Genomic DNA, 17,531 nt, shown 5'->3' on the forward strand with positions numbered 1-17,531 from the left:
ACCGAACAACAGGAGCTCACCCCGTTGTGGGGATTCAAACCGCTGAACTTCTGATCGGAAAGCCCTAGGCTCAGTGGTTTAGACCACAGTGCTATCCGTGTCCATTTTTATGTGATTTTTTCCCCTCCCAATGAACCTCAAAGATCAATCTTTGGAAGAGAGGGAACAAAAGAATTTGAAGATTCTCCCCACCCCCACCCCACCCCAAAAATGTGCTAAGCATTTAGAATTAGGAAAATAGTAGGAGGAAAAGGTACTGCTACTGAATTGTGAAGGGCTGAAACGTGTTTCTGGTGCTTAAAAACAATGGAAGTGAAGTAAGATTAGAATGGACGGTGTTGAAACTTAAAGGAAAGAGGCCCTAACTTAATTCTCCCAGGTGCTGTGTGGGAACATTTGAGATTCTTCATCAGCATCTCCAAGGGACTGCTGAGCATATGGCTCTCCACATGGGGTCCTTCACATTAAGTTTGAGGTGCTAATTTTTTAGATTATATAACTTTAAAATTCATTCTGCTTTCTTGTGTAACTACACCTCCTTATATGTGCTATATTTAGTTTAAAATCAAAAATAAATTGGAGTTGTATTTTCTTCCCAGTGGCAGCTGGTGCCCACTGAACCTGGTGGGGCTTCTAGAATGTCATGGTGTGGCTAATGAGGTCACAGGGCTTGGCCAGGTTCCGGTTTTCTGCCATACTTCTTCCCTTGGAAACATACTGGGGACACTGAAGCACTGCAGTTTTACAAATAGTAACTTCCTCAGCTGAAAAAAATTCTTTGGTTCCAAAGGCGACCTTGCTGTTTCAGTTGCTTCTCTGATTTGCGAATAGATGTGTTGCCTCCATCTGTTCTGTTTTTCCCCTCTGTCCTCCTCCTTTGGAAAGAAACAGTGGACATTTAAACATTGCAGTTTTATTAATACTTAGCACTTAACAGAGTTTTAGTCATATGCTCGCTCTCATGAGTATACATGCAGTTATGTCATAATTCCTCAGTAGTGAACAGAAACTTATATCTCTGCTCATTTGGTAATGCTCTCTCAACCCTGTTTTAAACACACGAGAGAGAGAGAGAGAGAGAGAGAGAGAGACAGAGAGAGAGAGAGAGAGTTTTGCTGGAAACTCACATTTTGTAGGCAGTACAAAAGATGTTAGACATTTTATCTGAATAAAATATATGAACCACTACTGCTTGGAATGTTCATTTTAGAAAAGAAACAAAATAGTTCCCTTCCAGTTCACGCAATGCACTTTTCTATTCATAATAATTGCTGCCTGCCACTCAGCTGTTAAAGGTTGCACTCCCACAATGCCAACCCTAAACCATGCAAAGAACTCTAGTTAAAAATAAAAAAGAACAGAAAACATATATTTTAAATGAACACCTGCAGTTTTATTAATGCAATGTTTAAGAGTGTTGTACTAGGACCTGGAAGAGCAGGGTTCAATTCTATGCCCACTTAATTGAATACAATGGGACTTACTTCTAAGTAAAGTATAAATAATAAAATTATTATTATTATTATTATTATTATTATTATTATTATTATTATTATTATTATTATTAAAATGAATAGGATTATGTTAGTAACTGAAGCTAACCCATGCCTCCTCAGTATAGTTTACCACTACATATATAAGAGTGTATCACTCCAGTAAGTATTAGGTTTAGGAATATTACATTTTATTTAAGCCAAAATATTAGAAAAATGATTTTCACGCACACACCGTAGGATCAGTTCTAAATACTATAGCAGCAAGTTCCACAAGCTTCTCCAGTACTCTGCTGCTGCCTGCACTCAGACATTCACACAAAGTATCTTAAAGTTTTATAAAAGCAGGGATTTGGTTGGCTCAGAATTCCTCTCCCTTTTGATCATCCACATCTACACCAGTCAATACACCATTCCATCTCCTCATTCAAAGTGAGATTGCAGCTGGAAGTGTGGGAACTTGTGCCCTGCTAATGCAGTAGTCCGGGGCTGAGAAACAAGATGAACATCTAGTGATCTTCAAAGTACTGATAATATTTTTTGTTCTATTTAAAGCAGTTATGGTAAGTTATTGCTTTTATTTCTGATGGGAGTTAGCGATCTTGCATATGCCTGCATCATATTTTCAGATACATTAAACATAAATAAATAAACAAGGCCCAGTCTAGCTAAGGAAAATCTTTTTTGTAGACACTCCTATCCCTCAACAATAAAAAGGCTCAGTTCAGCCCATGACGAAACAAGATTCTCTCCTTCCCCCTTTATGATGCCAGCCAAATCTCTTCTCCTGTCCTCTCCTCTCCCTGCCCCCCCAACAATAAAAAGGGTCCAGTACCACACGGCGTTTCCGTGTGCTGCTCTGGTTCACCAGAAGCGGCTTAGTCATGCTAGCCACATGACCCGGAAGCTGTATTCCGGCTCGCTCGGCCAATAAAGCGAGATGAGTGCCACAACCCCAGAGTCGTCCACGACTGGACCTAATGGTCAGGGGCACCTTTACCTTTACCACCCCTGAACTAACCAGATTATACACAGCTAAACATGCTTTTGGAGTCATTTGCCACTATTCCTCTCACTGAAATGTTTATATATCTCTATGCCTGTATCTGGCAGTGATGAAATTGGAAGCTGAACAGTGAATTCATTGAATAGCCATGCCGGGATGGGGAGATTGTGCTTCCTGTTGCTTTTTCCTGGTGCTTGCAAAAGGAGGGCAAAGTACCTCCACCTCAGAGAAGAGCCATTAGCAGCTTGCAAATGGATGCATCTATTTGGCTCAGATTGATCTGATTGCTTGGAGAGGCTCTTCAGAGTCCTGCTCTAGTGCTGTGAAACTTTCAGTGCATTTCTGAGGGACCAGCTAGAGTTTATTCAAAGGGAAATGAAATAAAAAATAGAGGTTCAGAGGGGTCTTCCTCCCTCTGTAAGCCACCCGTACTGGAATTGATTATTTAAAAAACTTTTTTAATATAAAAAACAACCCATGGAGACAGGGTTGGAACCTTAGGGATGATTATCATGTCCAGAGATGATTGGCCAGCACAAGAGATGACCAAGAGATATTTAGGTCTCTAAATATGAAGGTATGTATTGCAAATGAATGAGAGGAGCATAGAAAGAGCCTTTCTGTAGCTTTATGGGGATTGGGTTTTAGCGTGGGGGGGGGTGCCCCACCTGCACTAAGTAAGGGTCTTCCACTGCTTCTTACCATTAAGGTGTTGTTAATTGACCAAATTACAAAGCAAGCAAAATGGCGCATTTATATTTACTCTTCTCATAAGAGTTTTCTGTAGAATAGCAAAAGTATTGAGAGGAGGAGGAATGTATCCCTTGAGATGGAAGTACCTAAAACATACAATGCCTATTTGTTTGGTTTTAAAAGAAACTGAATTTAAAACTTCTTCTCTTTGAAGTTTACATTTTTTTGTCTTGTAACATCTTCCCTGTGAAGTTTACATACATTAGGTTGTATCTAATGTCAAAATGCTTTTCACCAGCAAGAGAATGTATAAGCAGCAAATTGATGTGCAGCAAATTGTACAATCTGTTGCGCAAGAAGTTTCTGCTAGCACATCTGTGGAGTCCAAGTGCTCCATTGCCTAACATTAAAACCCACCTGTCTGCTATCATAAGAGCCCCTGCCCTACAGGGCAGAAAACTTTGGATGCAGCCTTTTAAAAATTGAGATGGCAAAGCTGTGTGTGGGATTTATTTGCTTAAATTTAAATAAGTGAATAATTTACTGCATCAAACACGAAATGAGTTTGGGGGGAAAAGACTCCTGCTACAACAGTAGACAACCAAAGAAGTAAAACCAGTCTAGATTTATTGGAAAGCTGCGGAAGAAATAAGGTCAGAATATTTAATTATAACCCAATCAACCTTTCATGAGCAGCGTGTCAGTTTTACTTTTGAGAACCAAATGAAACATTTCTTTGTTTCTCAAGCACAGGCTTTTAAGACAGGAGGTGTTCTATCATTGTATTAAGAGGATAAAAATGGATTGTTTGATCTTCTGAATTTTAATGTGTTGAAAATATTATTGGGAAGAAAATTGCATTCTCTGAAGTGGCAGAAATATTTTTCAGATAACATTAATTACACGATAGTTCCCTCCCTCTTAATAATGGGTGTATATTCCAGTTTGAGTTTGTAACAAACAGAGTGGCTTTAAAGACTTGAGAAATTTGTTTTTCTTTAAAAAAAAATCATTACCATGAGTATAGCACTTAAATTTGCATGAGTTCTTTAATTATTGTGATGGTTATGGTCCATTGTGCATTATGTTGTGTGTGTTTGCTTTTTCTAATGTGCTGTGGGTATTAAACATAAGATCCTCACATACTGCAAAAAAATTAAAAGACGTGATCTGAAAGGAAGTTTATCTCCTATCATTAAGCTGTGTGCCTGAAGTGCATATTTTGTGTGTGTGTTTTGTCCTCAAAAGCACACATACACAGTAGTAATTTATCAAAACATGGCAAAAAAGAGGAAAGAAAAGAGGAATCTGTATCAAACACCTTGATCTCAAACATATTTAGCTTGGAAATCCCATTTTATTTCAGTGAAACTTGCTTCCAAGTGTCTTGTGTCTCCATCAAGGCAACAATAAAGAAAAACGAGCTGACATTTTTGCATGTTTTAGCCACAATTTGACAAACAAGTTTTAAGACCGGAATCCATCAGTGATGTAAATGTCACACATTATGTGGTCAGTGTCATTTCCCAGAATCTGTGATTTGCCTCTTTGTAACTTCCAGGCTGCCTTCTCCAGTTGAGTGAACTGTGATTCTACTGGCGTTTTCAATTCAGGGATTGATGACGATTTAAGGGTGTGTGGTAGCGGGGGCATTGTAGACAGTGAGGTTGGAGGGAAATGAAACGCAGAAAAGCGCAGAAAGTGATAATTGTATGATTGACAAGTCACAAAACAGTTATTGATATCCCAGACATGCAGGCATCGGTAAACCAGTGAACGCATGCGGTGTCCTAAGCAATCATAACAAACAAACAAAACCCACCATTGACTCAGTTTAGTCCACAAGTGATAGCACTGAACCTCTTCATATATTATAATTCAGGGGTTTCATGTTGCAGTCTCACTTGAAGTTTCTTTGCTCTAGGATGGCAACTCCAAAGTCAATTCAAATGCTCCCAGAGTGGCATTTTCCCATTTCTGATATTGATCCGTTTATTATTTTGCATATTGATTGATAATGGGACTTCCAGCCACCAGACTCTGTCGCTTTGTATTCACCCACCATTACTTCAGCTTTGAGGGTAACATAATCAGGTCAAGAGACACAGCAATAGGCACTCCCATAATTCAGCAGTAGGCCAACATCTTCATGGTTCACTGTTAACCGTGTGCCTTATCCCCAGACCATGTTACTCAGGATAACACGCCGTGCATCTGATAATGGGGTTTGTATTCCACACAAGCTTGACACCATTATAAACATGTTAGTTTTAGCTGTGCCCTCAAGACTGTTATTTTATTAAGTGAAACCCTGTTCATTTAGAGGTTTAGTTTAATAACAATTCCGCTAGACTTCAAGGTGCTATTTTACTAGTCTTGTGCAATCATATTAACACATTTATTTAACAGTTTTCCTTCTATTATCATTATCGGAAAGCCTTTGTACAATGTTTTTAGTAGTGTTACACTGTAATAACTTGCTAATTATTATATTGCAATGCCTCCCTTTTTATGTGTGTGTCAACATGCCTAAAAACTACACGATGTGCTATTTATTGGGGGGTCTAAGTGATGCCGAGTCCTTTACTGTGATTTGTTTTGTTTTTGCAAGACTTACTGGCACCATATTATGTTACTGTGCAAATTCATTAATGAAGGCAAACGTACTTTATCACTGGTATTTTTTTTCTTGTAATGCTTCCTGTATTTATATACTGCAATTGCATTGTGACAACTTTCTTTCTCTATTTTCTATTTAACTTTTCTTATGTTTTTTTCTGTTTCTTTTGCAGCAAATTTGCTGGATAGAGTTTCTGCTCTCTGCTTGTTAAATATGTTCTTTTTTCTGTCAATTACCACAGGTTTAGTCCCTATGAGTGGTATAACCCACACCCTTGCAACCCCGACTCAGACGTGGTGGAAAACAATTTTACCTTGCTAAATAGTTTCTGGTTTGGAGTTGGAGCTCTCATGCAGCAAGGTATACGATTCAGCCTGTTCTTTCCCTTGGGTGCCATGTCCCACTATTTGCTGGGGGTGACAGTTCTCTCTTTCTCTGGCACAAATTGCTTGCATGGGTGCCTCTGTGCATGTAACCATAAACCAGCTTTTAACATTAATACATCTAGGCATTCTTGAATCCCACTTTCTGAAAAAGAGTACCCAGAAAAATAAGATAAATCCAAACTACAATATTCTCAGGACACTTCCCTCTCACCTGGATATAGGTACATCTCACTGCCATTAATTGATGCACTAGTCTGTATTTTTCAAACAGTGACATCTTTGCAAAGCAAGAGCTGAAAGCATGATTACCTCTTTACTGTTGTCTACTTTAGATGTAGACCTTCATTTTCTGTATTCAGTGCTGAAATGAGATGCCATTTATTGCATGGTTAATAAATGCCATCCCAGTTTGCAATAATTGTTGCAACCATGTTCTGTTTGAGATTCCTTAAATGCAAATTAATAAAGGCATGGCAAACGTTGACAACGTAGCACATGCTGTATGGTGCAGTACATGCAAAGAAATGCATTTTAAAAGATGGATGCTAAAATTATAGGGATGCTCACCTGAGAACAGATAATAATACATCAACAGGGTATTTATTTATTTTGGTTATACAGTGCACTCCCCTTGTGCCTATTTTGTTTAATTTACAAGAGGGCAATATAAGTGGTGGTCCTAAACAATATAATCTATAGTAAATTGTTAGTAGGTTTCCCTCTCCCCCAGTGTAATACGACATATATAAAAGGAGGGCAGTGTAATGTTTGTCATCTAATTAACATTACTTATTTTAAAATTCATTATTCTTCATGCTGTCATTGCTTGCCTTTAGTAGACTACACCCACATTTCCATGGAATACCAAAAACATTTGCCCCCTTCTTGAGCATATTTTTCAACAGATATCTTAAGAGAAGCTGACAGTTGCAGGAGAGTATTTGTATACATTTAGGTGCATTTAATTTCAGCAACCAAAAGTACAGAAGGTTGACATGTATCTTGTGCAGGTGGGCGGGGGGACATTTATTTTGTTTTCATTTTAAATAACAGCATTTCCTTTTGGGAAAGTAATTAATGTACTTGACAGAATGTCATAGGAGACATGTAGGAGTTAGGGCATATTGACAAAGCTGCCCTGGAGCAGGAAGTTAGAACAACTTTAATTAAACCTCTACCACTCTTGTAAGCTGCTCTGGATTCTTGTTGTTTTTGAAGTTATTGATACGTGGAGACCCACAATAAATATAATATAGCAGTAGGCACAATCCAGTCAGAGATATGCAATTGTAATTTCCATTTATTTCAACAGAAAAGAGTTAAATACACTCTCTCATTCAAATTAAATATGTTTAACTCTGGCTGGATTTCACATGTCCAGTGTGTTCTTTGCAGCCTGACCATTTTATTCTTAAACATTCTTTCGTATGAGTGGATACTCCATTAAACGACAGAAACGACAATCAGATCATGATTTAGAAAAGCACTTGACAAATAGATAAGCCAAATATATTGCATAGTGGTAAATCTCATGCCATTCTCCTGTAAATTAATAATAGCCTAAATAGAAATAAAATAAATATAATATTTTATGAAACATAGGACTATGTACAAACCATACCAGAAGGAGAGGACTAGGTTGAGTGGAAAGGAGTCCTGCATATACCCAATATCCACTTCATTTCATTCTTGGAATGCAATTGGTTTCATCTAAGGAGAACTGATCACAATTTTTGCTGTGGAGGTAGCAAGACATAGAGGTTTGTAATCTGCAAGAAAAGGCAAATAAACAGCGAAGGACCAAACAAACCATGAACAATGAGGCGTTCATAAGAAACGTTCATGGGTCCCAAAGGTCCATTGGAACATAGTCTTCCTCCTCCTATAATTATGCTATTTTCTTTCCTCTGAAAAAGATTAGTGCGAAGAACCTTCATTTGTTTGTTTCAGAGATAATGTCAAACCACAGCTTGGTGCAAGGTAAACTATCTTGTGCTCATACACTTACTTCTCCCTACCTTCTCCCTTCAAAGGCTCTGCTTTCATTGCTCACTTTCCATTTAGTGGCAAACTAGCATTTGGTTACATTTGAATTGAACCAGGGGGAGAAAACACACATGGCCAAGACACTTCATGCATTATAGCCCCATTTTTATAGGCTTTTTGTTTTTTAATTAACATTATAAACCTCTGCATTCCTTCAGTGCACTCCTTAAGAGACATTCTTGCATTGTATTGGGTTGAGTGTGGGAGAGGCATATAAATTATCCTACCTCCCTGGTCTAAGCTAATGGGGTAGTTCAGGTAATAGCCTCAAATGAAAAGTTCCCTGGCAAGGTGTAATAAAATTTTTTAACACACTAATATCTGCATCATTGACACCCCCCCTCCCCAAACACATTTCCATGAATGCTGGAGGCTACATGATAGAGGAATCTCATTCATTCCTTGCCCACACCTCTCTGCTCCCAGGAAATTGTGGGATATAGTACTGGCCATGACGTTACCTTGGGTACATGACAGTCAGCCCCTAACTAGGCTCTGGTTCACAGGCTTTGGTGGCACCCTCTCTTAATCCTTGGGTAAGATATGAACTTGTGGTAATTGGGGCAACTGTGGCAAACATTTCTACTGTTCTTTTCTCTCAAGTCTTGTTTGACTTTCCTAAGTGTCGATTTTTTTGAGAAAGCAGTAAAAGGTGTTTGGCAATGTTAGCATTTTAGTGTCTTTTAAGTGTCTGACTGACAGGGCCTAGGAGCGACTACATCAGAAAGGTACTTTTCTACTTTTTCCCTTGCAGAATTCTAGGCAAAGTCTGGCGCTGGAGTTGGCTGTCATGTCCAAGTCTGTCAGAGCTTTTTTTGTTTGAAACAGCAAGGGTAAGATGAACTGCAGGGTAAGATGGGCTGTTTTGGATCGAATAGTCCAGTTATGATACCACTTCTTTTTTTTCTTTTTCTCCCCCCCCCCTTTCCTTTCCTTTCTTTTTCTGTTCTGTAATTGATGTTGAGTTTGGCATAAGCTCCATTCATCGGAAGATGTGTTACCTTTCTGGACCAGTTCCTTAACTGATGCAAAATAAACAGTATAATTAATCGGGAATAAAATAGTCCATCTTGCCTTCATTCCATTTTACCCAAGTAAAACAAAAATGAAAAGAGGAAAAAAAAATCCTTGCCAACTGATTAAAATTTCTAATCCTTTATCATAAAGACAATATGTGTATATTTCTTTTGAAACACCTTGTTGCATATATGCCTTGCAACATTCTTACTCATATTGTGGAACAAATGTGTGTATATATATATGTATATATATATATATATATTTGCCTTGCCAATATTAGTTAATTAAAATATCCCGTTTTTCATTTTTAAGAATTTCATGCATGCCAACTTACAATTTTATATTTTTGCAAATTAAGAAAAAAATATTACGGCTTTAAATGATGAAGCACAAAAGGAGGCTATGTGCCTCCTATACTATTATTAGGCTCTAAATTAGCATTAATCATTATGTATATTACAAATTAATGTCTAAAGCCCCCCTCTGTTTTTAGTGCCATGATCAGGCAACTCCAGCAATGCACTTATAGTCTGTCTTCGTATAATATAGGTGTAAGAGTAATAGTTCTACTGCTCTCTAGTAAATGAAATGTGTAGCTTGACCGCCCCATTTATCTTAAGCTGTGGGGCTAACTATAGAGATGGGAGATGTTTCATTTTACCATTGCCTTGCTACATATAGATTCATTATGGTGACTTTTCTTTTTTAAGGCTGCAACATTTTCAGGTTTGTAGCACCCTCTTTGTATCAGAGTTTCTCTGATACATTTTTCCTGATTCCTTGGGGCAACAGCTTATTTGTTACAGAAGTCAAAACATTTTATGAGCTGCCAGATTAGTGGTTCATAAATGCTTTGAAGAGCTGCTGCAAGATTTTACTGGGAGGCTCAGGACTGCTGTTTGTTTTTAGTTCTCTTTTAACAGCTCAAGTGTCTTCTCTTTCTTATTTTATTTTTTTCATTGTCACTTGATTTAAAGCTCATTAAAAATAATAATCTGGTTATGCACTAGATCATGGCCAAATATTGATTTGGACCTCCCATTGCTATATTTTTGGGTCCCATAAATGCTTGATTTGCCTAAAGCTTTTTAAACCTTCCCCTTTGAGTGGAATTTGGTTTTATTTTCAATTTCAGTTCTGCGCCTGTATAAGCAAAATGTATGCCTGTCACTTTATTTATTTTTGCTCAGTGATTTCATTCTCACCCCTGTGACGAAAACAAACAAACTCAAAAGAACTGAATTCTAACAATGAGAAATACAATGTTTATGCACTGGATTCATCTTTCCCCCCCTGATTTTCGTTAGGTTCCGAGCTCATGCCCAAAGCCCTCTCCACCAGGATAGTGGGAGGCATTTGGTGGTTTTTCACACTTATCATCATTTCCTCGTATACCGCTAATCTAGCCGCCTTTCTGACAGTGGAGCGCATGGAGTCCCCCATCGATTCAGCAGACGATTTAGCGAAACAAACAAAAATAGAATACGGAGCAGTTGAAGATGGAGCAACGATGACCTTTTTCAAGGTAGGCCCTTTGCCATTTAATTGGAGGGGGATATTACTTCCTGCGTAGTTGGTTAGCAGGAAGAGAAATTATTTTAGTCATCCAGATTATCACATTTTGGTAGGTTTAGAAAAGTATGATGTCCTATTCATGCATTAAAAAAACATTGTAAAGTAAAAAGGCAGCTTTCTTATAGTATAAAGACAAAGGTACCGTTAGGTCCAGCTGCGGATGACTCTGGGGTTGCAGCGCTCATCTCGCTCTATAGGCTGAGGGAGCTGGCGTTTGTCCACAGACAGCTTCCGAGTCATGTGGCCAGCATGACTAAGCCACTTCTGGCAAACCAGAGCAGTGCACAGAAACACCGTTTACCTTCCCGCTGGAGTGGTACCTATATATCTACTTGCACTTTGACGTGCTTTTGAACTGCTAGGTTGGCAGGGGCAGGGACCGAACAACAGGAGCTCACCCCATTGTGGAGATTTGAACCACCAACCTTCTGATCGGCAAGCCCTAGGCTCTATGTTTTAGACCACAGCGCCACCCGCGTCCCTTTCTTATAGTATACTTTAAGGCAGTGATAAACACTAACAAGTTCCGGCTTCTGACCTTAATTCAGAGTAAGCATGTTTCTCTGCATAAACAAACCTATACCCACTTAGGTCTCATTTACCTTTGAGTATAGCCATAGGGTCAAGCTGCACATCTTTGTTTTCCTTTGTTAAGGAGAACAGAAGATGCCCATTGTCACTCTTCCTTGCCTGACTTTAATTCTTTTTTTAAATTCCTAATGACAATGCAGTATAGGGGAAAAAAAACAATTTCTATTTCAGTAGAATGAACCTGTACTGTTGTATTGCTTGGAAACTGAGGGTGCGTCATTCCTTGTTCTAAAAGCGGTTAAGGCACCTGTTTCTGCAAGGCTGGACTTGCTACTTGGCTTTTCTTGAGCTTGTAGTGCACTAAAATAGTATTCATGCTATCTCATTTGCTGCAGTTTACTAATGAAAGTCAAACCAGTCCAGGTGCTAAGGTCTGTCATAGGAATCTCACAGTTTCAAAAGGCAACCATGTTACTAGCAGTAGCAAATGGTGTTGTGGGGAAGTGATGCTCACCTTACCTTCAGTTGGTTGCATCACTGCTGCTTACCAACAGGTCGAGGAGGAGGGGCAGCAAGGTTGTCAACATGCAAACACAGCAGCTGAGCCAATCAGGTGCTCCTGATAGAACAGGTTCAGCTTCGTTGGTCACCTAACTCCTGTTGAGCTCAGAAGAGTATCAAGGAAAAAGCTGGTTAACTCCCCCACCCTGTCTAAGATGAAACAATATCTTAAGAGACTCACTGCCTTGCTAGACTCTGATACACATGATTTCTTGTGTTGCTTTAAAAGTTAGATTCACAAATTGATAGGGAAATACCTAAGAGTTAAGAACCATATTCAGTACATAGTTGCCCCACCCCAGCAAAAAAAACCCATTAAATTATTATTATTATTAATTTTGTATATACCGCCCTTCATCTGCAGATTCATACACACGTGCTCCATTCCAGAGAGCAGCTCTGCAGAAATCCTAGGAGAGGACTGGAAGCTCAAATCACTCTTCTGTGGAAGCTGTGAAGTTGCTCTGAATGAGAGGATACTCACTCCCAGACCCGTCTTTACTATTTGGTTTAGTGGCACCGTGCACCACGGCGTGCGCCCAGGGGCACCCAGCAACAGCTGCGCCTGTGCTGCGCGCTGCTCGTGTTCGGGGCAGCGAGCGAGTCGCTGCAGCCTGGAGCCGGCTTGTGAGGCAGCCGACTCCAGGCACCTGGCACATCATGCCCACCCCATCATGCTTGGGGTGAGAACTGCAGAGGGACCATAGTTGGGTTGTGTGTGTGTGTTTTTCAGAAAAATGTAGACCTGCGGGTCATCTAGCCCAACCCCTTGCAATGCTTTTTAGGTTGCATTGATCTTAAAAAGCTGATCAAAGGAGAAAGTGAGCAGCTGAATCCTACATGAAGGTACTGAGAATAAGAATTGATTCATTGGTACTGTTATTAATTAATGTAAGATTTGAATGTATAAATAACCTAAGATTATATCGGCATTTGGAAAGGGAGGATGAAAGCTGCCAAGATGGGCCATTGCCAGCACAGGAGCATAATTGCTGCGGCAGGTGCAGGGAGGCCCACAAGAATGGACACAGGAGACTGGTATTTGGTTGAATTAGGCCACAACATTATTGATTACAGGAAAGAGGTATCTGAAGAAGTGTGCATGCACACGAAAGCTCATACCAATAACAAACTTAGTTGGTCTCTAAGGTGCTACTGGAAGGAATTTTTTTTATTTTTTATTTTGTTTCGACTATGGCAGACCAACATGGCTGCATACCTGTAACTAGGAAAGAGTAGATTTGGCTAAGGCATAGAGCATGTATCGAGCATCAGGCAGCCCTCCTGGTACCTGTGTGAGTGTGAGTGACACTCCTGTGTGAGTGTCTGGAGGTTGTTGGAGGATGGATGGCAGCTAACAGATTGAGGTTGAATCCTGACAAGACAGAAGTACTTTTTGGGGGGACAGGAGGCGGGCAGGTGTGGAGGACTCCTTGGTCCTGAATAGGGTAACTGTGCCCCTGAAGGACCAGGTGCGCAGCCTGGAAGTCATTTTGGACTCACAGCTGTCCATGGAGGTGCAGGTTAATTCTGTAGGGCAGCTGTCTACCAGCTCCATCTGGTACGCAGGCTGAGACCCTACCAGCCCACGGACTGTCTTGCCAGAGTGGTGCATGCTCTAGTTATCTCTCACTTGGACTACTGCAATGCGGTCTACGTGGGGCTACCTTTGTGGGTGACTCGGAAAGTACAACTAATCCAGAATGCGGCAGCTAGACTGGTGACTGGGAGCGGTGGCCAAGACCACATAACACCAGTCTTGAAAGACCTACATTGGCTCCTAGTACGTTTCTGAGCACAATTCAAAATGTTGGTGCTGACCTTTAAAGCCCTAAATGGCTTCGGTCCTGAAGGAGCGTCTCCACCACCATCGTTCTGCCCGGACACTGAGGTCCAGGGCTGAGGGCCTTCTGGTGGTTCCCTCACTGTGAGAAGTCAAGTTACAGGGAACCAGGTAGAGGGCCTTCTCGGTAGTGGCACCCGCCCTGTGGAATGCCCTCCCACCAGATGTCAAAGAGAAAAACAACTACCAGACGTTTAGAAGACATCTGAAGGCAGCCCTGTTTAGGGAGGCTTTTAATGTTTAATAGATTAACAGAACATTTTAGTGTTCTGTTGGAAGCCACCCAGAGTGGCTGGGGAATAAATAAAAAATTATTATTATTATTATTATTATTATTATTATTATTATTATTATTATTATTATTATTATTATTATTATTATTATTATTTTATTACCTGTTAGGAACTTGGTGGGGTTGACCTTGTGTAGGGAAGTAGCCCCTGACATGGATTGTGTGCCATGATCCTGTACAGGCTGCCATTGGGTGAGATATGTTGGCCCATCATTCTGTTTGGCTCCCGGACAGAGTCACCCCTCCTGGACCCCTCCCTGCAACTAAAGATCCAGCCCAATGCCTTATCCACCCAAGTTGTGATGGTTGCTATGAGGTAGGTGAAAACCTGCAAGCTGGCCAGTTTGCTTACAGGAAAAAATTCCTCCCTGGCCCAGAATACCGTCACCGAGTAAACCATAGCAAAGTCCATATGCTCCACACCCACTCCCCACTGAGCGTGCCCCTAACAGATTGGGTGGGTGGGAAATCCAGCGACAAAAATGCAACAGGATGGCCTGCACTTGGCCACCCCCTTAAATAGATCAGGGGTAGGCTGGGTGCAACCCCCAAGCCCCTGATTCTCCTAGCAGGCACTGCCCACACATACTTGAGGTCATTGAGGCTACAGGTGGGGGCCGCCAGGTGACCATCCCCTTCCCTGGCCTCACTGAAAGATGGCAGCTGTAAGGTTTGCGTGAAGGTGCTTCACGAGTAACAGAGCAGGAGCCCAAAGTCTTTTGCAGTTTTATTGTGCAAACTATTTATAGTGCAGAGCTACAAGAAGCATGTCTGTCTCAGTCGCTGGCAGAATCCGGGAGTGGCCCCTTCCAGCTTCTCCCCCAGCATAATAACTTTGGCACCCCAAGTCCCGTCCTACGCTCCTTGCGTTTCACCCCTCTGCACAACTGGGGTGCCAGAAATGGCGTGCCTCCCTCCTGACCAAGCCGGGCAAGGTGAGCGCAGGGTCTCGGCAACATCCCCAAGCCCTCTCTCCTCCAGGCTTCCTGCTTGTGGCTCCTGGCTAGAAGAGGTGCTGGGGCTCTCAGTGGCAACCCTAAGCCCCCTCCCCACCTGGCTGGTTCCTTCCCTCTCCTCCCCACTGGAGGTGTGGCAGCTTTCCCTGCTGGAAGAGGTGCTGCTGCTGAATTGACGTTGGGGCTCTCTGTATGCTAACGGACCCTCTGTTCCCCTCAGCGGGCCAGGTGGCAGTTCCCTGACATCCACCTCCATGGACCCACCACAGCCATGCCATGTGGCAAACGTCGTCCATCCATAGCCCCAGATGAGCGGTTATTCTCCTCAGTGAGCCACTAGTTGCTCTTCAGATTTTTGCAGATCTCTCCAAGGTGCCATGGGTAATGCTTGTGTTTCCCTATTTTTGTTGAGACCCAGTTGTTATGTAAACATTAACATAGTTGTGAAAGAACTATGGAATTTGGAACGTATTAATATTCAGTAGCTAAAAGTACCTTAAACAAGCTACCATGCAGGTAGCATTATAGAATTTTTTTCTTCTGAAAATCTGTATGAGAAATAGAGGTAATAAGTTTGTAGGAGTTAACTGTAACTAATCAATCAATTAATCAATCAATCAAAGCTGCCTTAATGGCAGGGATATTTGAAGCTGTCAAAACAAAATTTAGAGAAAGTTTAAATAATCTGGTTTTCTTACTTTTAAAATGAAACAATATGATTAAAGTCTCAGGGCACGAAGAGATTATGATACGAAGTATTTATTCAGTCTTACCAAAGAACTCTACAAGACTTTATTTTATTTTATATGCGCCTGATACTAGTGGAAGACTTTGATGTTGTATTCTTTCTGATTGTCAGGCTGAACTTGAAAGCATTTTGGGGGGCAATTTTTCTGAGTAAATATTCTAGCCAAAATGGTGTTATGCTGTTGCTTTTTTCTTTTCCATATCCTTTTGCACATATTTCTTTTTCTATTTCTCTTTTCACCTCTTTGTATTTTCCTTGTTGATTCGCTCTGGTGTATCTTTGCAACACCTGGATGGAATTCTATGTCTTCTAGCACTACAGAGTTTGAGAGTCATTCCCGAGTATTGGAAGAACTTTCCCAAACAATTAGCTTGGGAAACGCCCATTTTCAATAAGTGTATGACTGTTCTATCTTCACTGTTGGAACCTGCTGTTTTTCCTCTGAACACGAGTTGCTGGGGACTGCAAGTGGGGACATTGCTGTTGCACTGAGGTCCTGCTCCCAGGACAGGAATCTGGTTGGCCACTGTAAGAACAAGATGGTGGCCTGATTCAGCAGGGCTTTTCTTGTGATCTTATGGTGTGGCATGCCCTCAGTTCCTCGTGTCTTAGGAGTTAAGAAAGTCTTGTCACTGTAACCTCTACACGTACACTATATGTTAGTCTTCTGCAACCTGGTGTCCTTCAGATGTTTTGGAGTACAACTTCCATCAGCTTTGAAGTCAGATGCTGTAGCTACTAAACCTAGCACAACCTGGTATAAGAAACGACAGCAGAGGAAAAAACCATAACAGTTTTGCATACTCAGAATGGCAGGTGAGCCGATTTCCGCTGGTAAAACAACGGAGTGGTGATTAATTAATTCACCCTACCTGTACACTACAACCCACCCCCCAAGTACTTTCAAAAAGAAGAGATGTACATTAAATGCCTTCTTAGCATATTGTCCAGTTTGGTAATATGAAAAGGGTATGGGGTGGGGGAGGGGAAACCTGGCAATTGGATATGCAGTTCTAGGGATTAGGCCTTGTTGTCATCTGTCTGCCTCCAGACACAATGGAATGCACCTCAAATTGCTGGAGAATCATAGCGCCTGCTGTGGCTGCTGAGGACGCTAACTTGGAACTGCCATCTCCCGCATTGTTTTCGCTGCCTTAGCAGCACTGAAGTGACCAGGCCTGATGTGTGCAAAAGGAACTAGTGTAGCCTTCCGAACTTGGAGAAACATGTCCAGTCATAAAATGTTGACCTTTGAGCTTTCAGTAATGTCTTCTGTAGTTAGGTTTTTTCTATTTTATTTTCTGCCATTTTTATTACCGTTTTAACTGGATGTGTTAGTGCTTTATAAGATTGATCAAGAGCCAGGAAATCTCTTACCCCTGGAGATATTTAAAAGAGGATGGGGACAGTGTGCGCATTTTGACGAAAGAAAATCCTACTGTCCTGGGAACTTGACCATATGACCGATAGAATTCTTGAGTCTAGGTTTAAATAGCAATTGTGTCTATCATAACAAGATTGGTTGGCATCTGTCTGTCTTGGGATGCAGTGGAGGAGTGTGTCTTTGGGGGTGAAGTCAAACTGTTGGAAGGTTATAGCACCTGCTGGGGCTGTGGAGGCTGATATAGGAGACATATATTTTGTTGCAGCTGTGTCAGATTAAGACACCCAGTTGTGCTGCAGCAGGCGCACCATGGCTTTTCTTATCTCTGTGTTCCTCCCAGTGGTCATTCCTCCTCTGGTCACTGCTATGGATACATG

At 41.1% G+C, this 17,531-nt stretch overlaps 1 protein-coding gene across 4 annotated transcripts in view; it reads left to right on the top strand.

The window, feature by feature from the left end:
- GRIK2 (glutamate ionotropic receptor kainate type subunit 2) overlaps positions 1-17,531 on the top strand; it is a 438,302-nt gene that overhangs the window by 324,852 nt on the left and 95,919 nt on the right. For 3 of the 4 annotated variants that reach the window (XM_033143497.1, XM_033143496.1, XM_033143498.1), the window contains exons 13-14: positions 6,054-6,172; positions 10,572-10,789. In XM_033143497.1, coding sequence (XP_032999388.1) covers positions 6,054-6,172; positions 10,572-10,789 — 337 coding nt within the window. Of the gene's footprint in view, positions 1-6,053; positions 6,173-10,571; positions 10,790-17,531 lie in introns of those variants that run through there. The other variant, XM_033143499.1, reaches the window with a different exon arrangement.

The sequence above is a fragment of the Lacerta agilis genome, chromosome 3, assembly GCF_009819535.1.
Source record: "Lacerta agilis isolate rLacAgi1 chromosome 3, rLacAgi1.pri, whole genome shotgun sequence".
In the NCBI taxonomy this organism is placed as follows: Eukaryota; Metazoa; Chordata; class Lepidosauria; order Squamata; family Lacertidae; genus Lacerta; species Lacerta agilis.